We start from the raw sequence: 22,824 nt of genomic DNA, 5'->3' as shown, positions 1-22,824 counted from the left end.
TTTCATATCATTAATCCAAATCTGCAGAGTAACTAAAGGTATAAACTAAATGTAGTGGAGTAGAAGTACACTATTAACCTCTGAATTGTAGTGTGGCGTAGAAGCAGCAAAACATTTAAATCATGTCTCTCAAAATTGCATTTGGGTACCACCATATTTGTGAAAAGTTTCGAAGTCTCCCCCATTTTAAAACTCCTCTAAGAAAATGAGCTGGAACAGACCTCACTTATAATTTAGCACGATAGCAATTAGCAATTGGGTGGTTGACGTGAACTCAAATCCAAAGTGAAAAAAATAATAATTCAAAAATATATGTCCAATGACATATAATTATATTCCCTTATATGTGAATAATTCAAAACTGAATGTGTCCATTTCTAATTCTTCATATATTTTGCATATTATTCACTTTTTGGTGTGGTAGTCCTAAAATGTGTCCACCGGTGCAACGACATAAAGAATGCCATTATTTAATTCAGAGAATGTTGGACAGGTAAGATAGATAAGCACAAGGCATATTAGTTTGTCCCAATTATATTTCCACATCAAACATACCCCCAACAAATTCAGAATTATGTTATTTATATACTATAAGATGTACACATAGAGACTTAACCCAAATGTCTGGGTTACATTCATTATCATTTGTATAAAACTCAAGGAATCTTCATTTCATCCTTAAAGCTGCATAGTGATGATATCATTGTTATACTATCCAACACTTTTTACATACATTTTTCATTAAAATACCTTTTCCCCTCACAATTCAATTTGTCGCACCACAGGACATGTTGTTGCACCGTTGGACAACAGAATACTAGTATGCCTATGTTGTGTACAGTCAAATTTATTATTTTAAATTCAGTCAAAACACAGGTAAAATATATATTTTTAATTGAATTCCAGTGTTTCCTCGCTTTGTTTGTGTTTTTTTGTTAGCACGTTTATCCATATTCCGTCTTTGCACGAGGCGTTGATTCTTTCGCCTAAATGTATTTATTTCTTCTTTCAGCCTCAAGTTCCTTCATTAATTTCTCATTTTGTTTTTGTAGTTTCCGTAGTTCTTTGGTCATTTTAGTTTTTCTTCTTTTTTTGGGTGGATTTTGGTTTCGGGGGGACTTCTCTGGTGTGCTACACAAAACGTGTACTGGTACTGGGATTGATCACTTCATGCAGAACCGGCCTTGCCACTGAGGCTCCATTGATAACTGGCCTTGCCACTGGGGGGTCATTGATCTCTTCAAATGGCTGGTCATGATCCTGAGGTGATTGTGGCGTAAGATCAAGGACAGCATTAGTGGCTTTTTCCCTTGCCCTACATCTCCGCTTTGACTCTCTCCATTTCTCTTGTAGCTTCTTCTGTGTTGCTGGCGACACAGACTTCACGCTTTGCTGAACGATTTTCCCGCATGCTTTCTTCTGCTGATATCTGTGGGAAAATTATGAAACCAACCATGAATATTGTGATATGATGGTGCATTAATAATGTCATGAAATGTTTTAATTCTTAGGCTAAAATAACTTGTGGTAACTGGTCAAATTTACTTTCTGCGTCTCTCTCTCAGCAAGTTCTCTTTCCTCTCAGAATCCGCATTCAGCCTCTCCCTAAACTTCCTGGACCTTTCCTTGGTGGTCATTTCAGCCTCTCTCTTTGGAAATCAAACTAGCTTTAACAAAACAGGGAAGGAAGGTTTGAGTTGTGTTGTCCTCAAATTCTGAGGTTAAGAGAAAATGCAAAAAGCTACTTAAATTAGTCATCAAAAGTAAGGAGAGGAGTAAGGAGCCAGAGAGGCAGGTTAGAAAGAAGGGAAGATGGAACAAGGGGGGGCTTGATAGAGAGGGAGTTTGGTGGGGAGAAGGGGGGGTTGGGGAACTTGAAGATGGAGGTAGGGGGTGAGAAAGAAGGAGAAGATTTGACGGGCCATCCAAAATGCAGCCGTCCATTAACCTCCATTCATTTTTAAGACTCAGATTATATCTCTTTTGCATATTTAAACTAATTATTCAATAAAACTTGTAATACAAAAAATGTTGGTTTACATGTTTGCTTTCACTATGTTAAGTTTCATTATGATATGAGTAAAGGAAAAAAATAAGTGAAACTGACTTCATGTTGTACTATAGGACAGTGCGTTGCACCGGTGGACATTTTCAAAGTCAATGCTAGTTTGTGGCCTAGCTATATGAGAGACAATCTTCATCCTGAGTAACAGTGTTAAGGTTTACATTATTTTCAATGATCAATCAATATAAATTGCAAAAAATATTCAGATCAATACTTAAATTGCGTTGTACTAAAGGACTACCTTAAGACGACCAGTTCCAACACTGCACGGAAATAGTAATATTATGAAAATATTTGAGACAAAACTGACCTTGTGTACAGTCCATGTGCTCCAGTGATGTCTTCTGTACTTCCTGGTTCTGGAAGGACCCCTCTCAGTAATGGGGTGGTCACATTAATGTCTGTTTTATATCTACATAATGCCGTTGCTCCAGGAGGACACCAGTTTTGTGGACAAAATGTAATGTGTCATAATAACTCTACATAGGGACCTTAACACTTATAACCTCTAGATTCATTAAGTAAACACTCGTATGACATGCATTCAAGTATTTTAATGTATTTAGATTAATTTCTCATTAAATTACAGACGTTTTAAGATAAGTAATTCTAACGTGGACAGTTGCACCGGTGGACAAATGGCATGTTCAAAGCAGAATATTTGCATAGTTGAAGAACAATACTCATTGTTTGCAGATGGATTAGATGTAGAAGAATGAAATGCATATAAAAAACATGAATTTTAATTAAATATTATAAAACTTTAGTTATTTTGTCACTGTGGACACAAAAATTGAGCGTCACGTCAACCACCCAATTACAAAGAAAGCAACAAAGGCGGACGTTCGCAGTGATTTCGAAGCAACTGAGAGGGTTTTAGGCACTCCACTTTGTGCCAATCATGCCTTTTAGCTGTTCTGTAATCACTGCTAACCACTTCCTCAAGTGCTTTAATATATTTAGAAACTAGTGGAAACCATTATGCTGAAAAACTCTAATATCAAAGGTTTATTTAATTAAACTTTTATCGTAAAGGAGAAAAATACATATATTACTCACTTTAAGGGGTATCCTGTCTTATTGTAGTTTCACAAAGCGGCTGCCTAAAGTAGTGCTGTGAGGAACAACCTTCAGTTACTGGCTGAGTATGTAAATGCAAGCTTTTGTGGTCACAGATGTGGATTTATTGGGTCATATAAAGCTCAATAACACAGCAGCAATCAGCAGAGAGTGTCAATTTTACTCTATATACTATAAAAAAAACTGGGAACAAAGCAGTTTAGGTGTGACTGACGCAATATCTCTCCTCGCTGGCTGCTCTTCAAACTCCTCTCAAGTGATTCCGACAGGTTCAACACCTCAGAAGGGAGCGACCGCTGAGCCGTTCACTAAAGCCAACACACTGAATCCAATCAGCGCCGCGGAGAACATCATAAATCAAGGAGAACTTCTTGAGAAACTCTTTTGTTTCTTCCCCTCTTACCCTACTTTGGGATTTTCGGGGGGGCTGGGACGCAACCTCACGCTGCTGCATCTTAAGATAATTGACAGTAATTGCTTTGATGGGGATTAGCTGGTGGGAATCCATGTGTGTCTTTGAGTTTGAGCGCTAAATCAAGTCTCACACACACACACACACACACACACACACACACACACACACACACTTAGACCGCATGCCGGCCTCCCCAAGATCAATGCAGTCATTAGAAAAGACGGAGCTCATCAGCCGCCATTCTCCTCGGAGAGACAGGCAGAAAGACAGATGGAAGCAGAGAAAAGCAGCACAAGAAAGAAAGTGGATGATAATAATCTTAATTGTCGATTGGCAGAAAAACAAAGGATTCCCCAGGATGCATGACTGCTTAAATATGGCTTTAGTGGGGGTGAAAAACTCCTCCTCTATTTCTACCTTCTCCTTCTGCTGAACTCCTTCTTCCAATCAAAAATAAAGAGCTTATTCTCTTCCATCCAAAGGCCTCCTCCTCCGCTGACACTTAATTATAAACATTAAACGATAAAGTGAAACATGAAATAATAACAGGATTGTTTTTCGTTCCTCCACAGTGATCCATTACTTCATCCCGTCTTTCGGAGGCCAATCGTACTTGGCGTTCCAAACCATGAGCGCATATCACACGGTCCGCATCGCCATGGAGTTCCGTGTATCCGAGATGACGGGAATCCTGCTCTACAACGGCCAGGAAGGCAAGAAGGACTTCATCTCTCTGGCTCTGGTTAACGGCAAGGTGGAACTCAGGTGAGCCTCGTCGGAGTTATCAGGGTCAACGACCTTTATCATCTGTTGATTCTGCCGCTTTCTTTCTGATTGCATCTGATGAAGCCTCAATGATCCCCCCCGCAGGGGAGAGCGGGGTCATTTCAGCTGAGAGAGGATGTAGATAACAATAAAGCAAATGGAGAGCACTGAAGATAATGAGGCAAATAATTACAGCAAGTAAACATGTTGAGAATACCGCTGCCAGAAAATGTAATAAAAAGACACAGAAGCTTCTGGAGAGATTTCGCAGCCTATCAAGGCATGTTTTCAGAAATGTGTTCAAAGCTTGAAAATTAAGCTCCTTGCATGATCACGTTTACAGATGGCGGGAACATATGTGTGCATTTCATATGTAATTTTTAATCACATATATTGCATTTACAGATGGGAGCAATGACTTATTAAATGCCCCTCGATATGGCTCATGGAGGCATTACACTGAACATGTTGGTGTAGTAACATGTAGTCTGCAGATATATGAACACTGCCAGTTCTCCTGCTTTATATGCTATCAGCTCGTGGGATGGGCATCATTGGTGGTTATCAGCCTCAAAGTTGTGGGTTAGAAGGAACCTGATCCACCTACTATAAGATTCAAAAGGCCTTATCCTTTATTTATATGTTCTATCCCGAATATAAACACATGACAATTCCTGCTTGTAGTTGCTAAAGTATTTAGACAGGAGCATAGAGTAAGTCAGGTACTGTGAAACCGCTACTCAATAAATTCAAATCTGTCTCACTTTTGCATCATTGGGGTTTTCCATCTGAATTGTTACATCTTTTGTTTTTTCCACGTTATTTTAGCTGATGCTTTTATCCAAAGCGCCTTACATATACTTTAATGCCACAGATATGTCCATCGGATCTTGCCCAAGGACGTTTCGACATCTTGGGTTTAAACCGCTAATCCTTTGATCGGTGGACGCTTATCTACCCACTGCGACACAGTTCCCCAGTCTCACCATTCTAAATGGTAGTGATTATAACTGCAGAATGGCCCTTCAATGCGCTGAAAACATTTAAGTGTATGGCCGGATAAGAATCTCTTTGTTCTGTAAATACAGATTTATATCTGAATGTGATTATTAAGACTAGGGTTGTTTGTGATATAATAGAAAAATTCCCCAAACTTTTGTTTATTATTTTAGTTTTGTTTATCTACAATAAACACCAAAAAGTGTGCGTTAAGCTTTCCAAAAGTAATGTTAATAAAACCAATAAGTAGAGCTTCCATTTGGCAATATTAGTTTTGCAGAAACCTGATGAATAACCTGGTTGTTGGCCACCTATTACTCGAATCAGCACCTGCTTTCCCTTATCTTTCGGGTCTTGTGTTTCGCCCTTACAGTTCCCCTGAACCTGGCCCGGTTAGATTTCTCCATTCAGAGCAAAATCAATGGCAAACTAAAAGAAGATCATTAGTCACTCGTGCTTTCAAACGGAGCGCTGCCTCCGTTCCAGAAATACAGCTGTGAGATTACCACCCACAGCTCTGCAAATCCGAGACGTGGAGAGAAGAACTAATTATTTGTGGCTGATAATTGCTCTGAGGTTGCGCTAATACTACCACATGTGTCGGTGCAGGTACACGACGGCTCTCTTCTGTCATGATACCGCCTTTTTTTTTTTGTCAACAACACCTCATTAGATAAAGGGTTTAATTAACAAGAGGGAACGGAGAAATTTTGGGTAAAAGTGGGTAAAGCTTCATTCGAGTCGCATAGTTTGGAATCTCAAATGAGAAGTCCCGCACCTCCTTTCTTTCATCTCCCTCTGTCTTGTGGAACAATACGAGCAGATTGCTTCTATTCATTAGTCGCAGCTCGATATAGAACAAACATGTTGGGTGGAAAATAACCCCCATCCAATTCTGTAAACTAATAAAAAGTGTGGCAGAGGTATGAAGTGTCTGATTGACTGATTTATATCCCTCTTCTCTCAGGTTTAACACAGGTTCGGGAACTGGAACAGTTGTCAGCAAAGTACAAATCAATCAGGGCCGCTGGCATCAGCTGGTGGTGACGCGCAACCGCCGCAACGCCATGCTCAGCGTGGACAACGAGCCGCACATCGAGGGCGAAAGCCCCCGTGGCACTGACGGCCTCAACCTCGACACTGACCTGTTCATCGGAGGAGTGCTCGAGGATATGAAGCAAGAGTAAGAACCGCTATCTACAGTTGAACATTGTATTATCATTCGGGGTCGAAGGAAAGTTTTACCTTAAGTCTCACCATCAAGATAAACCCTGTTGGGAGGGGCCCGGTAAACATCAAAACAAGAATTGAACCCCTAACAAAAATGTTAAATGTTTTGGGTGTGTTTGGAGGCCTTGAGAGGCAGAGAGGACAAAAATAACTGAATGAAATGAGACCTGCGGGATACCTGGCTAACTGTCTTCAAGAGTCTGTCAGTTTTTGAGTAAGAGCCAACATACTGATATCATAGGAACATTAAAATCCTCATAAATTCATACCTTGGTTGCTGGAAAAAAAAGTGAAAATGATCGCCTATATGTCTGCTACATTTTGGAAACGGTCAACACTCACAGGAGTCCTTTGACTGTTTTTAAAATGTTGTGGCAGACTCAGTTTTAAGCGAGAATGAAGGTACTGAAAACATAGGGAATTAGAAATCCTTATGAAATGAAACCTGTGATGCCATGATAGCTTGTCGGAAAAATAGAAAAATGAATGCTCCGTATTTTAGTTACATTTCGGGAAGGAAAAAACAGTCACGTCTCTACTCACAAGAGTCCTTTGACTGTCATTAATGTTTGAGGAGGCTCTAGCAGGCTCCGCTTTCGTCTGAGAGTGGAGATACTGATATCCTATGAAAATGGAAACCTATGGATTTCCTGAGTATATTGACAAAGCAGAACATACACCCCCTTGCAGCAGAGCAAAGTGTTTTAACAAAGCTCCAGGCGGTCACTGAACTTACATTAAAAGCTGTACTCCAATCTTCTGGAAACTGCACAGAAACCCCCTCATTGTCAATATCCCAGGAAAGCCTTGCCTCCCATGAAAGCCCTCTACCTTTAGATTGAGGTTGTAAAGATTCACAAGGCTGTGATTATCCTACATTCCACAGCAGCTCAGTTTATACAGCCTCTCTATAGAGAAAGGTCTACTATGGGGACTAGCATCACACATGAATACTGTGTGCTCAATATATCCACAAAAAACTAAAGAAGGCATGACCTTAAGTTGTTCCCTTTTCTCTTCAGTGTGAAGGAACGAACAGCCGTGGCCACAGGTTTGGTGGGCTGCATCCGCCTGTTGGACGTCAACAACCGTGTGCTGAACCTGCAGGAGAGCGGGGGGGACAGTCTGTACGGCAGCGGCTTGGGCGAATGTGGCAACAACCCCTGCCAGCCAAATCCCTGCAAGAACGGCGCTGCATGCCAGGTCAAGGAGGCAGAGATGTTCCACTGCAAGTGCAGCAAAGGATTCTGGGGTAAGGTGCCAACATCCTCATGGTCATACTTGGATTCCGAGTCAATTCTAAGTGGATTACTCCAGTGTCGGAGCAGGGAATAAGTAGAAAGTATCTAATTTCATATGTGGAATATCAAGACATTTTAACTCTCGTTAAAAATGTGTCTTCGCCTTCTTCTCTGTCACTCGCTGTGGTCATGACTTACTTGCAAATCCTAAGTAAGCTTGACAGCCTAATTTGACAGTAAATCTCATGCCTCCAGCAGGAGCGCTGGAATTCATTTTGTAAACAGCAACACCATCAAATCTGTGTGTCCGACACAGAAACCAGAGATTATGTGTTGAGGCAGTACAGGAAAACATGAAAACCTCCACCACATGCTTAGCGATTGGCCTTTGGCCTATCTCTTCTTCCTCATCATTTCCTCTGGCAGATGCCAACTAACAAGCAACTCTGAGAGAGTATAGCTTAAAGCAGACACCATCAGCGCCTAGCCAAGCGTGTCTCATGCCTGTTGTACGGAAGCCTTCTGCAAAAAGTTTCCCACCAGAACCAAATTAATTGTCGGAGTTAACTTTAATCCCTGAATAGTAAAGGATTTTATAAGACATTGCTGGGAAACAAGCTCACAGCAAAGTGTTTAGAGCTTTTTTCCTTGTACTCAAAATGTGGATGTAAAAAAAATCATATTACATGATTATTGCATTTGATTCAAGAGGTGCTTTTATGTTGTGTTGTTATTAAGGAGCCCGGTGCAGATAACCCTCCCACTCTGAGAAGCATTGATGTGATCAAAGATGTGTTGGCAACATGGTGTTAAATGAATGGTGATAATGAGAATTGAACTGTTGCCTGCGGATAGATTCAAGTACATTTTCCCATCATGTCATTTTATAAAGTAGGGAAGTTTGCGGATCTCGAGGGGGAGGGACAAATCTCTGAAAACCAGGGAATAAATTGGTGGAGAGGGGTTGAAACGGAGGACATGTCAGGACAGTGGGATGTATGAGGGAGGTGAGCAAGCATTAGAGGAAAGAGATGGTACAGAAGGCAGAGATATGAAAAAGGAGCCGAGGAAAAAAGCAGGGGAGCCCTGTGAGCCCAGCGGGGACAGGCTTCATTAAAGCGCTCCCCTCACCACAGGCTCTGACTGCTAAAGTAATGAAGGGTGGATTCAGATGGGCTGTGGCAGAGGGCAAAACCATCATCCAACAGACGCTACCGCGTCTTTCCCACAAACAGCGTTGGCCCAGAAACATGGCGCATGGCGGGAAGGCTCTCCACTGTTTAATCTGGACGTGTAATATTTCCAAATCCTATTAGGAAATGACCTCTATTACAGAGGAAATCCTCGCTTAGAGAATAAAGAGAAACGTTGGTGATTTTTTCATTTGGGATTTGTATGTGTGTTTCTAGGTCCAACTTGTGCTGACGTCCATGATCCATGCGAGCCCAACAGGTGCCATCCATCCTCCCAGTGCCAGGCGCTGCCGGAGGGAGGCTACAAATGCGAGTGTCCCATGGGACGTGAAGGGAGGCACTGTGAGAAAGGTAAGCTGACTGTATAACCCGGAGTTCCTCCATAACTTCCTGCTTCACTACTTCTCTCTGGTGCATATCAAGGAGCGGGGTGTTTCCGAGTCAGCTGAGCAGCTTGCTCATCAATTTTTGCCTCTTTTGCTGTTTTTTTTCTCACTGCTCTGTGAAATAGCCATCTAACCTGAGTCGAAAAGGGAGATCAAACGCAGTAAGTAGGGGGGTTTGATCCTTCAGGCTGGGAGAGGAGCGGAGGGTTGCAGAGCCGAGGTAGATGATTGGCCCCGTCGGGCCGTTCAACACATCGACTCTTCTACGCTTGTTAGCTGGTGAGCAGCAGCAAAGCCGCAGTCTTCCTCCGCTCCCTCCCTGTCTATCCGCCCACAGGTGCTGTGTTCAAACGTGTTTGTTACTGTTCAGCTCCACATGGCAGAACCGGGCCGCGGCTTGGGAAAAGACCAGAGCATGGCTCAGCTGCTTTTGAAGTTCATCATTAGCATTTTTGGCGGGCGTTGCATTCTGAAGTCTCCCTATGCTTTTTTGTGCCTCCCCTCGCTTTGTAGATGTCGTCGAGTTGACTTCTGTACCCGGGAATAAAAGAGAATATACTATCATCTAAATCAAAAGACAAATACGCACCCCTCCCTGGGAATTTAGAAAAACCAGATGGGAATAGCCTCCTTCCAAGCCCCAGAGTCCCAGTTAGCAGGTGATTAAAATAAATTGAGGTGAACCAAAATCAATGCTGTGTGAGCGAGAGCGTCTTCTGTTCCAAAAGGCCATTTTTTTCCACCGGAATCAATGAGATGACTAATCGCATCAGTCCTCCCTGCCCGTCGTGATTAATGGGAGCGTCAGTCAGCCAGAGTGTCAGGCCCAGACAGGAGCGCGCAGATAAGGCGGCAGTCAGGCGGACGTTTCCTCTGAGGGCTGCATCGAGAACAGTTGAAGAGACAGGTAGCTTACAGGCCACTCATCAGAAGCCTGAAGGTGAATTAGTCTTAGTATTATGATTGTGTAACCCAGTGTGTTCTTGCACGTTCAGTTGAGCTATGGTTTCCATTTCAATTCTGCCAGAGTTTCATCAGAGCTTTAAATTCACTATCAAGGTCTTCTCTCAAGGGTGTTCCAGTAGTATTAAATGGCGCACTTTGCTTCGTGCTTTTACCCTGAGATAGTGCCAATCATTGCAATTTAGTGATGAAAGCAGGATCACTTGGACTGGTCCTTGACAAACTGTAGGGGGGGAGTTAGAAATTCAACAATGTTTAGCATTCAGCTACATAAGGCCAGGGACCAGATAATGTGTGTGTGTGTCTGATTCACACTGCAAGCTAATCTGTTGAAGAGCCGATTGATTGGGGGGAAGCATCATGAGCTTTGATTGCAGCTACACGCTCTTAACCGGCAAAATGTGCATTCTAGCTGCTCTGTTATTGCACATCCTTATTTTATATTGTTTGGATGGGTTTTATAGCAAGTACTAATTCAGCAGCATTACTCATATTCAAACAAAATTACCTCAGAGTTTACATCAACATGAGGACTGGAGGCAACGGCTCCCTGACCATCACTTTCCAGGCACTTGGTGTTTTTTACAAACTTTTAGAAGACGTCAAGCTTCACTCCCCGCACTCCATATGGGTTTTCCTGGTCAATCCACTCATTCCAATGCCTGGACCTCTGGTGACTTATCGATCGCTGTGCTTTCATTTTGACACACAGGGTGAGAAGGAGAAAAATCCCTCCTTCCAATCTCTTTAAGTAACTACATCCTGAGCAGCTCTTTTACTTTAATAGAGTTCAGTTTAGCGCACAAATCCTAGACTGTTTTTCCCACTTCTGCATGGTGCGTGCCATCATCATTAGCAGTCTTGAGCACAATAGCTAATTAGCTTTCTCATCTTCTTCTGCCTTCCCCATCCTGACTCGTCTCGGATAATCCCACCCAATTACGAACAAAAGCTTTTTGCCGGCTACATATATGTGTGTTACAGCGTCTAGCTTTGCACAGGCCTCTGAATGATGGTAGTTTTTGCACCATAAACACATACCCCCAGGTGACACTTGAACGATTTTTAATGTCAAGCCACTTGTTAGAAGGATGGCACGGTGCCTGTCCTAATCACTTCAGACAGCCAGATGTAGAGCCGTCTCAAACACAGGAATTTGGAAAAAAAAGGGCCTGCCAAAACACAATTGCTGTATTATATCATGGGCCCGGCTTTGGTGTAAAACTCCACGTCTCCAAAGGTTATTTGTGACACTGTGGTGGGCCGTGTAATCAGTCTGACATAAGGTTTTTTTTTGTTTGAATTTCCGTCAAGAAAAAGTCTTAATCCTGAAGGCAGTGAAAACACAAATCCATCTCTTTCCATAATGCTGACAGGTCCCTGAAAGATGTAGTGACTCTTCCTGAATTTCAATTATGTCAGCAACAAAAACGGGACCTGAGGATGAATATGGTGTCTTTGTTTTTCCAGTGGCTGAGAAGAGAGGGGCTTACATGCCGCTATTCAACGGAGACTCTTACGTGGAGCTGAAGGGACTTCACCTGTATGGGCACGATCTGCGGTGAGTCCCGGCTTAACTGAAGCGACAATGACAATCTGTATGTCTAAGCATGTGGAATTCATAGTATCTCTACCTGATTTCCATACAGACAGAGTACTAGTGCACCAAAAACAGGCAAACAAGCATCTTTTGTTTAAGTCTCGGCTTTGTTTCTGCAGTCAAAAGGTCAGCATGACGGTGATTCTCAAGGCCAACAGTTCCAACGGTTTGATCTTCTACAACGGCCAGAAATCGGACGGAAAAGGGGACTTCATCTCTCTGTCCCTCAATGAGGGCATCCTGGAGTTCCGCTACGACCTGGGGAAGGGATCTGCCACCATCAGGTTAGCGTCATCTAAGATTAATTGTGTTAATGTCAAATTTTTATTTGTGATTAGGATTTAAGAATACGTAAAAAAGGTATTTAGTTCTAAGTCATAAATGCAGCAGAAAAAAATAGGTCAGACTTAGAAAATTATTAAGATAAGATAAGAAGTACTTTATTGATCCCAATTTGCTAAATGTTTGCATTGCAGCAGCATAAAAAGACAAGGCATTGTCTATTAGAGCAGTTAAAAGACTAGAAAAAAGAGATAGCATTAAAAAAGAAGAAAATATACATGTTGGAATAAAAATGTACAGTAAACCGAATATAAAGCAGGATATTATATATAAACATGAAGTGTGTAAGGTGATTTTTTACTCATTATATTATATAAGGACAAGACGTGAAAAGGATATTATAGTATGCTAGAATGACGTAAAATGACACCTGGCCTGTGTTTCCTAAAAAGTTACTAACCCGAGTGTTTGTTCGTGTATTTGTTTAATTCAGGAGCAAGGAACCAATCCAGCTGAATGTGTGGAACACCATCAACCTGGAGCGCTCCAACCGCAAAGGAGAGATCATGGTGAACAAGAAGGACCCGGTCCGAGGAGAGGCACCGGTAAGAAAGAGAAGCTAACACGCTCCTGCTAACGGTGACGGGCCTGCTCTACGCTATGCCTTGCTTGTGCCTGAACTACTAGACTGTTAATGTCTGCGTGCTCTCATCACGTTATCGCCACTACCCTGGGGCTCAGTTGAATCAGCATTGCTTGCCTCCTTTGTTAAGATTTTCCACACTATGCGTTTGTGCCGACTTGTTTCGCTGAAAGTATGCTGCTCCCCCCCCCCCCGACACCCGTCAAGGTAAGAGGGAGAGCTCTAGATGTTGAGGGCCAGTTTGACAGGCTGTCTTCATTTTGAAAGTCCTGTAATTCCCGTCAAAAAGAGAAAAATAATCTATCTGCCTTTCAGCTTGCTGGGAGATAAAAGTGGGGTGTAGCATACAGAACACAAACAGCAGCTTTTGGTATACAGTCAATTTTATAAATTCAGCCTCTGAGGGGGTGCCTGGGGAGATGGAGGCAGATAAAGGCGATGCAGCAGCAGCAGGGAGGAGAGCGTAATGAAACTCCTCAGCCCCGCGTCTAGACCAATAAAGCAGGTACAAGCTTCTAAATGAAGGCGATCTAATAGTTTGATTAGCCTGTAAGTCATCCAATTATATTAAAGAGTGTAATTTGTGATTATGAACATGCACTCTGTCAACTCATCTTCCTCAAAGATGCAGCCCCCGCCCCCCCTCTCCATCTCTGTCCTTCCCCTAACTGCCTCCTATCGTCCCTATGGTAATTGTGTTTTACTCCAGCTACAGAGGCAGAAAATCTTATTAAAGGAGGAGAGCAAGGCAAAGATGGTGGCGCGGAAGGTGGGGGATGAGCAGAGACTAGTTATGGAGCTCAATGCAGAAAGCCCATCCTAGCTAATTCTCTGTTTTAAGAACTAGGGAGGGGGTTATAATGCTTGTGTAAAGAAGCCATATCATATCAAAGGAGGTCACACACATGTATGGACTCACACTGCATGCTGGGAGTGTTCTCCGTATCAAAGACGGCTCAGCTGCCAGCATGATGAAGTACATACTTTGAAAGGCACATAGGTACGCATAGGAGATATAAACATCAGCTGCACCTCTCGCTGAATGGCAGCAGTCTGTAAATGAGGTTGGGTGGAGAAGTGGCACCACTCACACTCTCCCATCCACAACGTTTTCTTTTTCCTTTTTTTTCATCTTTTCTTAATGGCACCATCTGCTTCCTGCATGGCCTTCTTGTCTTGTTTGTGTTCACTCTCTACAGCAGTGGTGGAAGAGGTATTTAAGGAGCATTTAAGTAAAATGCTAATACCATACTGGAAAAATACTCCATTACAAAAACTAAATAAGAACATGTTTATATATTTAGCATTATGTAAGATGTGTGTAGTTTGTGGATTAATAATACAGCTGCATTATGTTGCATTTTACTGCTGTAGATGCCTAAGGTTATGCTAACATTAACTCGTTCAAACACAGTCAGCTAATTTAATCTACTGCAGTGCATCATATCATTTAAGGTCATATTTTTAGGTTTTTTCGTTGTGAGAACTTCAACTTCTCATGAGTTTCTCAGAACAACACTCCTGTTTTCAGCGGGTCCAAGAGGGGTTTCTAAAGAGTTTATTGAGCTTAAGAAGTAGGATTTTCTCAACACCTAAAAGAACACATCACCTTTCAGTTCATCACAGAACAAGATAAGAAATCAAATAAAAAGAGCCATGTTTTTTCTAAACACGAGGGGCTTTACAATAGGTGACAGTAGCTCAGTCTGAAGGGACTTGGCTTGGGAAGTGAACGGTTGCTGTTTCAAGTCCCAACTGGACCAAAAATAGGGAGTATAACCTGGTGGCTCCAGAGGTGTACTTGAGCAATGCACAAAACCCCCAACTGCTTCTGGGTTCAGTAAACTGGCAGTTCCTTCGCTTTGCCACCTCTTCGTATATGCATGTCTTTAGGTCGTATCTGTTTATGTGTGTATTTTAGGGTGTTATAGTATAACATTGCAAAGTAAAAGTACATAGTAACATTCCACCACCGCTCTTGTGTTTAAAATCAAGCTTACATAGCTTTTAAAGTGCCAAAATGCATGTGAAAATGAAAGTTTCTTCACATTTTTACATTCTTTTTTAATGCTACACTGCAGCTCTGTGGATTTTTCTTCCAGATGTGCATGCGTGTGTATAAATGGGATTATGTGTGTGTGTTTTGTGGGCTTTTGCACTTGCCTGCTCTAGCTCTGAATGCTTCTCTGTGCACAGACACTTACTAGTCTTCCCCTAATAACTCTCTTCCTCCCTATTTTTCTTTCTTTCTCTATGATGTGCTGTCTGGAAATAAGAAATCACGAAAGGTAATGAGACAAGTCCCGGTCACACCTTCGCCCATGTTTCATTTGAATCCTTCACTTTGTTCTCTCACCCCAATCTCTCCATGCAACGAAAAGCACAGAGAAATACAAAATTAAAAAAGGTACTTCTGCAGAGCCGCGGACAGCTTTTAAAACTGCCAGCTCTGTAGAAAAACTTTGCCATTTCATGAGTCCACACACACACACACACACACAGCACTGGAGTAGAGATGCTCTCAAAGAACGCAGTTTGGCTTTCACCTCAGCCCATCTGCTGTGGGGGTGGAATGGGGGTGAGAAGGTGGGAGGGAAGAAGGAAAGAAGAAGACAGTCATCTTTGTGACGGCCGTTGTTTTTAGCAACAAAGAGACGTCTTCATTAGTGCGGCGTGGGCGGCAATATCACGCCAGCGCTGCGTGGCTGTCGGGAAAGTGCGAGTGAAGACAAGGGAAGGCGAGCGAAGGGGAGGAAATAGCCCGTAGGAGACTGGGAGGTGGCAAGCCAAGCCGAGCTGTTCTTTTGTCATCTGCTCTCACTTCTTCTGGAACAATCCTCCATAATAATCACAAAGCCGCTTGTTCACTCACAACAACACCTCTCAACGAGCGAATCCACTACATAGAAAGCAGCTGTGCGTCCACACAATAAACAGAATGCACCATCTCATCGCATGAAGTCTCAGTCTGTGGACACCAAAGTTGGCGGTTCAATTCCCAGCTCCTCCTATCCGCATGTGGAAGTGTTTTTGAGCAAGACTCTGAACCCCCAATTGGCTCCCGATGGGAGAGTTGCCTTTAATGGCATCTTGGCCATCATTGGTGTATGACTGTGTGTGTGGGGTTGAGAGGTACATTGGAACGCTTTGTTCGGTGAAGAACAGCTTTGGCTGACGCCCCCGGTCTCTGTGTTGGAAGCGGCTCAAGGTGCAGTGACACAGCCCCGGGCTCCAGCCAAGCACCGCCGCCTCCTTCACTCTGAATCCCATCCTAAAGAATAGCCCTCCCAATGCCAGCTCGCCTTCACAAAACCATGTTTATTTGGCCCCTTCCATCATTTTTCCAGCAATTAACTCCACTTTATCCCTCTGGCAATTACTGCTCTGCATAAAATAAAGATCATTAATTCTTTCCTCCTGAAGTGGGCCACCTATTTCCGTGCGAAAGACAGAAGCGGCACCTTGCTAATGCAAAGCAATTGTCCCAAAGGTTCGGTGGAAAGAATTGAATTTCATAGGCGTCTTCGGCGCAAATGAATCGCAATTAATGTGTCCCCACGCTCAACTGTTTGAAAGGTCGGCGCTTATGATCAGCCATTCATTAGAGATGTCTGTAAAGCAGCATCCATATCTCCCCTCCAGCCTGCTCCTGATTTGTCTTTGTAGTCCCTTTTTTATATCTCACAGATAGAGGATAATTGACCACTCACTCTGAGAGGCATAGAAATCAATTATGTGTTAATGTATCAAGTGTATCGACGTGGAAAGAAGGCAAAGAAGCACAGTTAAAGCAACTGGCGGCTTCAATATGGATAGCCTTCCTAGATCCTTTTTTAATGCTACAATCCATGCGAGTGACACGTCCGCAAATGTGGTTTATTAATCTCGCTTTTTTATATTCCGACTAAAAGAATACAACTTATTTCATGCTCCCTGGACACAAACATAACTCCGCTCAGGAAAAGCAAAACCATAAACCATTATGTCCTGAATAAAAAACCCTGGGGGGAAGTTGGGGAAAAGATTCAATTGGGCGTTTTAGTTTTTTAACTCAAAATGCAATGGTTATTTTTCAATCCTACCAAGCTTTAGCTCACCATACCTCTTTGTGTCCCGTCTCATCAGAACCTGCACGTAGATCTTAACCTGAAAGAGTCTCTTTTTGTCGGCGGGGCCCCCGATTACAGCCGGCTAGCGAGAGTCGCTGCACTCACGGAGGGCTTCAAGGGAACAATCCAAAAGGTAAATGTTTACACTCCTCTATTTCTTGCACGATTATCATGTCATTAGCACTGCTTGCAGATCCTACTGATGTATGTGTGTTATTTTAATGACTTTGGTCCCTTTTGCCCTTAGTAGCAGTTATTAGCTGTCCAGCTGTCATACTACAGACCCCCTTATTGGAATATTTTCCATTATACTGTAAGCTCAAAATGTAACGGGCAGTGGCTCTGCTTATTTGGATTAGCATGCACTAATAATAGAATGTTCATTTTGAAGTCCCTCCCTTTCACTACTCTCAGATCTTACGTTGACAGCCTTCCAGTTCTTTTTTCTTTCCTCTCCACTTTCCAGGAAAAAGCTCATCTCTGAGTGCCAAAAATAACCCAGTATAACAAAGGCAGGATGCTACTGTTTGTGCAAACTTGTCATTAGTTCTCTTCTGCAAACTTTCCCGTGACAGTTTCGAGCAAATCAAACGCTAAATGTGGTGTTTGTCTAACTCGGTCTGTAGGGAATTGTTAATTATGAGGAAGGCTTTATGTATTTTCAGTCTGATGTGCTGTTTAACGGGCATGTGTTGTAGCAACTCCTAATTCCTCAGTATTACCTGAGAGGTAACTGTTTATGTTTTGAGTAAGAAAATGTTAAAAAAGAATGTACAGCCCCACTGTTTGAAGTACTTTGTTCTTTGGATTTGTTCTGATGTTAAGGTTCAAGGGAATTTACAACGTGGGATTGCATGAGATACTTATCCATAGTCAGTATATTTCCTACAGAAAATGGCAGAAACCCCACTTCAAACCATCCCTTTAATGATAACTCAATAGAAAACTAAATCCACCATTACTTGATGGGGGTTTTTTCAACGCAACAACAAATAATCTTTAATTATTTTGCTATTGAGAGTACGATTTAATTTAGAACACTTTCCGAAGCAATTAAACAGAGGTATGAGATTCAAAGGAAAGACAAGAATCATAAAGGTAACCCTCCAAAGAAAGGTCAAACACAATTATTTCAAGAGGATTGCATAAGCACAGTTCTGTATTTGATTTCAGATTAAAGAGAGTTATTTATATATGCTTGCAGGCAGGTAAATCCGAAATGTAGGAATAGAAAAGGTCTGTACTTTAAAACAGCTTATAGCTTTTGACCTGCAACTGGTGCCAAAGCCTTACCAGAGTATATGGTATTATTTATTTGATATAATATAAAGTATTTCATGTATCAGATCATGTCTATATTAACAAGCAATATTTTGATAAAGTTATCAACATTTAACATTTTTCCCCATTTTTTTTACTTCTTTGAAGTGGATACATAGAAAAATAAATTTGTGTGCACCAATAAGAAATCCTTTTTATTAACGAAGCTTAACTATGTTTTTGGGGGGGTTTCCATTTCCAGTAGTATGTTATAAAGGTGTGTTTACTTACCGTAACATAATGACATGACATGACATGACAAGCTAAGTTAACCAATGATAACAGAGCCAGCCAGTAAACCAATCAGTGCAGATTTTGGACAAACCTTCTAAGGCTATTCAAAGTGCTAGTATTACTTACTTGAAGTTGGACTCCCAAGAGAGAGGAAAATCAAAGATGTTGTGATATTTTTACGGCTTTTAGCACTTTGTACGGGTCAAACCTTTAAAAGGTTTACAACATGTCTATTTACAGGACTAGTAAAACTGACCAATTGTGTGTTACCTAAAGTAGACGCATCGCAGTGCCCCCTTAACCCTGTGTTTATGCTCCCAGATCATTCTGATGGGCACCCCCATCCTAAGAGAGGAGAACGCCCTGCGCTCCAGCAGCGTCGACATGTTCCAGGAGCACGCATGTTCCCAGGAGCCCTGCCAAAACGGCGGGCGCTGCAACCCCATGCTGGACGCCTATGAGTGTGTGTGCCTCAGTGGGTTCTCAGGGGGCCGTTGTCAGAACAGTGAGTATCTCTGCCAATCATTATCATCCATCCTTACGGCCATGTTACTCTAAATATATTTTTAGTCTATGTTCAAGCCAATAAATAGCACCTTATCATGGCAGTGTGAAATTGCAGGGATGCAACAGTACAAATTGTTCCATTTCCTCCTCCAACACGATTTGGTTTCACTCTGTAAGGCAGCATTTTGGCTGATTGTGAAGTGTAGTATGAGTGGGACTGAAATCAGCAATACTTCTTTAAAACACCTTTGTCTTAGCCTGCCTCCAAGTTCTCATGTCTTTTCTGCTCATAAGACCTTGGTTTTCATTGTTCTCTGTCGAGGCTATAAGGTCCGTATTAAACTTGTGATGTCTCTTTTATGTAAGGGTCATTATGTATTGATTTCAAACCAATGAAAATGATGAAACATGCTAATTGAATATTCATTTCAAGAGTTGCACATCAGTTTCATCATATTCATGTCAGCCTGCCAGACATACATCTACTCCGGCTCGATCTGTCTCACACACTCACTCACTGCCTTCGCCATTAACCTTGTGCGCGTGGCCCGTTGTCCCTTTCACGTTAATTAAAGCTAAAAATCCTCCGACGACCCCCCCCCCCCTCTCCTTTTCCCATTTCCTCCCACTCCATCGCCTTTGGCTCTGATAACTGAACCCTCGCTGTTATTGATTGGTGTGATCTCATTCTCTCTCTCTCCTCCCCCCCTGCTTTGCAGCCATCTATGAGAAGTCTGCAGGAGAGACCGAGGCCATTGCATTTGACGGGCGGACGTTCATCGAGTACCACAACGCTGTCACGAAGAGGTAAGGGAGAGGGCAAGGGGAACATCCTCATCTCTGCGGCTTCATCCAACATCTCCATTGTAACGGCTGTTAGCCAAATAACCCCCCAGTCTATTCATCTCCCCCTCTGTAAGCTGTGACGGCAGCGTTGATGATATCATCAGCGATAAAAAGGCTTCAGGGGGAACTAGCGGTTGGCTAATAGCTCACCCCTTCCCCCCCCCCCCCCCCCCCCCCCCCCATCCATGGCAGCCTTGCTCAGCTTTTGACAGGATTTAAGTAATTAGCGAGACGTTTAACAATCAAAGCGCTGCCCTGAGCGCACCCAGTGCTCTCTGTGGTCTCCCACTGTCTCACAGACAACAAGCACACATGATTACAGTTTTTATTTTGTTTCTAATGTGGCACAAATCACCTGAAATTATTAGCACCATGTAAAAAAAACAGACTTCTTTGGTGTAAAATAGTTTTATGAGCAGGTGTTTAAAAAAAACATAAATCCTGTCCCTTTAGGCAGCTGATGAGACATTTTCACTCTTCCATCCATCTACAAGGCTGGCAAGAGCTTGCCTCCAGGTTGGCGTAAACAAAAATGTTCATGTGACAAACCTGAGACGACATCAAGCATACGGCTCTATATCTACGTCTCGCAGCTCTTCACACACACACTCAGCTGTGAAAACAGTGCCACAGATCTTCAGAGTCCCCATGCAGACACACACCCACTCACAGAACTCTGTCTTTATGTGTATGTGTGTGTCGTTGTGTGTATCTTTGCTCTGTCCGCGATCGTAGCGTTCCAGTTGTTTGACCTTCGTCTTGTCCTTCAGTCTGACCTCACTTGTCCTTGTCCCCACACTTGTTGTCTCATTTAAATGTCCTTCACTGTCTTTCCTTTTCACTCAAGCCAACTGACCAATGAGATCCCAGAGTAAGTAGACTTTACGACTGGGTATTTGCCCAGCTTCAAATCAAGCCTAACTAACAGCAACCCCAAAAAAAGAATCCATTTTTTATAGTTAACCCAAAGGAATAGATTAAAGTACGTTCAGTTACCAGTCATAATTTCCCACTCAGAAATCATCTTTAAGTCAGATTTTACGTTCCAGCTCCATATCCATGATTTAATTTGACAGATTTCACTACTTGAAATACATTTTGCAGCCTCATTTATCCCAATGCAAAAGGAAGCATGAATGTGTGCATGATTAGCATTGTGCTCAGCCCCTCAGAGAAAATGAATTGCTGTACAAAGAATGAGCAATACAGTGTGCATGGTTGTAACTCGTTCATAAACAAAATGAATTGCCTTCATGCTGAATCTGTTACGTGGTAAATGAACGAGACCACTTGAAAACTACAGGAAGAGGATACACTTAACACCCCTTAACCTAGTTTCTGAGTTTCTGCTAGGGAAGATCTTCGGTCATGACTTGGCTCTTAAGGGTTTTTCTTGCAGCTCATTAGCTCGGTAAGTAACCTACTCTTTAAAAAATCCCACAAAGCGACAAGTCATAGTTTAGCTCAAATTAAGCTGACAGGATTCATCCCAGCGTTCCAATCCACGCCAGGGCTTCTGTCATTTTTCGTTTTTTTGCCAGATCTCTAATTGCAATTGTGAATAATTACCGAGTCGGGGGGTAGAGCGAGGCAGTGACATGTTAATCACAGATTTGTCTTCCTTTTGTAGATCAGACCTCCAATTGAGATCTCTCTGCACTCTGTAGCCATGGGCATCAATCTCACTTAGCAGGAAGGGACAGTGGTCCTTGGAGCCAGACTGTCAAAAGTTTAATGGATGTCACATTTACTAAGGGCCACAATGAGGGTGAACCTAAGCAAACCGGAGCCCTGGCGCGAGCACTCTGAAGGCGTGCCGATCAATTCAGCATGATTTGATTTTGTAAAGGGAAATGAAAACATTTCTCGAGGGCCCATTAAGAGCTGGATGAGGCCAAAATGTCAAGCACTCACCTCGGGTTAATTCTGCCGTTACTATTTACAGCACCCTTTGAAAGCTCCTCCTTCACCTCTCTGCCTATATCTAAAGGCTTGGGTCGATTTGCTCAAGCTTATTATTTGCAAGACAAATCATATTTTACCATGACTCGCAGCTGATATGGTGCTTGACCACATTTTTTTGACAATTGCCCAATTTTTCTCATTCATGGCTTCCATCTCCAGACAGAAGGTAATTGTGGCTGCACTGTGGCTTGATGTGCCATGAATTCAAAGGAGTCAGTCAATAATTGGAGGCTGACTTAAGGTGGCCTTCGTACCTGTGTGGACAATGAGTGTACTAAATCTTGATGCTCTCGATTAAAGGGGAAATATCATTCAGTGTGCATATACATTTAAGGTATATGGGGTCCTACCACCCCACAAATAATGTAATGAGACAAATATTTCTCCACCAAAGGCCAGGGAACCAAAACTAACTTGCCTTTTTAGAAGTGGTCTTAAAGAGACAGGTGCCCAAAACTGAGCGTTTCAGACAGAAAGTAAACAGAGGTATATTCAGACAGGCCATATATTGAAAATAATGTGTTATTTTTACATTTAAAGCAAGTAAACATGTTCTTAATATGTATGAAACTGAAAATATTCATATGTCCCCTTTTGAAATGCTGTAATACTTATCTTGTGGGCATTTTGGTGCATTATTCATCCTTCTTGATCAGACGAGTTCCTTTAAGAACCTTCTTTTATGGTTATGTTGTGATCCAGGCTAAGCTACACACTTCCCATGATCACACTCAGTCGACACTGTAGTAGAGCGGATAAGTTATGCTTTTTCGCAGCTCCAGGTCTAAACTAGACGTCTGTGAGTCACCCAGTGGGCTCACAACATCCTCCCTTTCCCTCCTTCCTTCTTTCCTTCTGGCCTTTTTGCGCTTACACTGCATGCCTTTCTCCCCCTGCTCCCTTAAGTCCCGAGTCTCTGGAGAACCCATCTGACCAGAGGTGAGTCTCTCAAAACGCTTTTTTAGACTTCCTCCTCTCGCC

The 22,824-nt window shown here is 42.5% G+C and overlaps 1 protein-coding gene and 1 long non-coding RNA gene across 3 annotated transcripts in view; one reads left to right on the top strand and one right to left on the bottom strand.

The window, feature by feature from the left end:
• The window catches only part of agrn (agrin), a 239,651-nt gene that overhangs the window by 207,349 nt on the left and 9,478 nt on the right, over positions 1–22,824 (top strand). For both annotated transcript variants that reach the window (XM_063885698.1, XM_063885707.1), the window contains 10 exons: positions 4,133–4,325; positions 6,292–6,507; positions 7,577–7,806; positions 9,205–9,339; positions 11,808–11,898; positions 12,057–12,221; positions 12,713–12,824; positions 16,988–17,104; positions 18,847–19,030; positions 19,752–19,839. In XM_063885698.1, the coding sequence (XP_063741768.1) occupies positions 4,133–4,325; positions 6,292–6,507; positions 7,577–7,806; positions 9,205–9,339; positions 11,808–11,898; positions 12,057–12,221; positions 12,713–12,824; positions 16,988–17,104; positions 18,847–19,030; positions 19,752–19,839 (1,531 nt within the window). The remainder of the gene's footprint in view (positions 1–4,132; positions 4,326–6,291; positions 6,508–7,576; positions 7,807–9,204; positions 9,340–11,807; positions 11,899–12,056; positions 12,222–12,712; positions 12,825–16,987; positions 17,105–18,846; positions 19,031–19,751; positions 19,840–22,824) is intronic.
• On the bottom strand, positions 455–2,796 carry LOC134874259 (uncharacterized). The gene is made up of 2 exons (XR_010167041.1): positions 2,376–2,796; positions 455–1,429 (listed from the first exon to the last, which is right to left on the bottom strand). It is a non-coding gene; the product is annotated as an uncharacterized LOC134874259 (long non-coding RNA).

The sequence above is a fragment of the Eleginops maclovinus genome, chromosome 1 (genome assembly GCF_036324505.1).
Source record: "Eleginops maclovinus isolate JMC-PN-2008 ecotype Puerto Natales chromosome 1, JC_Emac_rtc_rv5, whole genome shotgun sequence".
Taxonomy (NCBI): domain Eukaryota; kingdom Metazoa; phylum Chordata; class Actinopteri; order Perciformes; family Eleginopidae; genus Eleginops; species Eleginops maclovinus.
The sequence above is the reverse complement of the archived record's forward strand: the minus strand, read 5'-3'. Positions and strand labels throughout refer to the sequence as shown.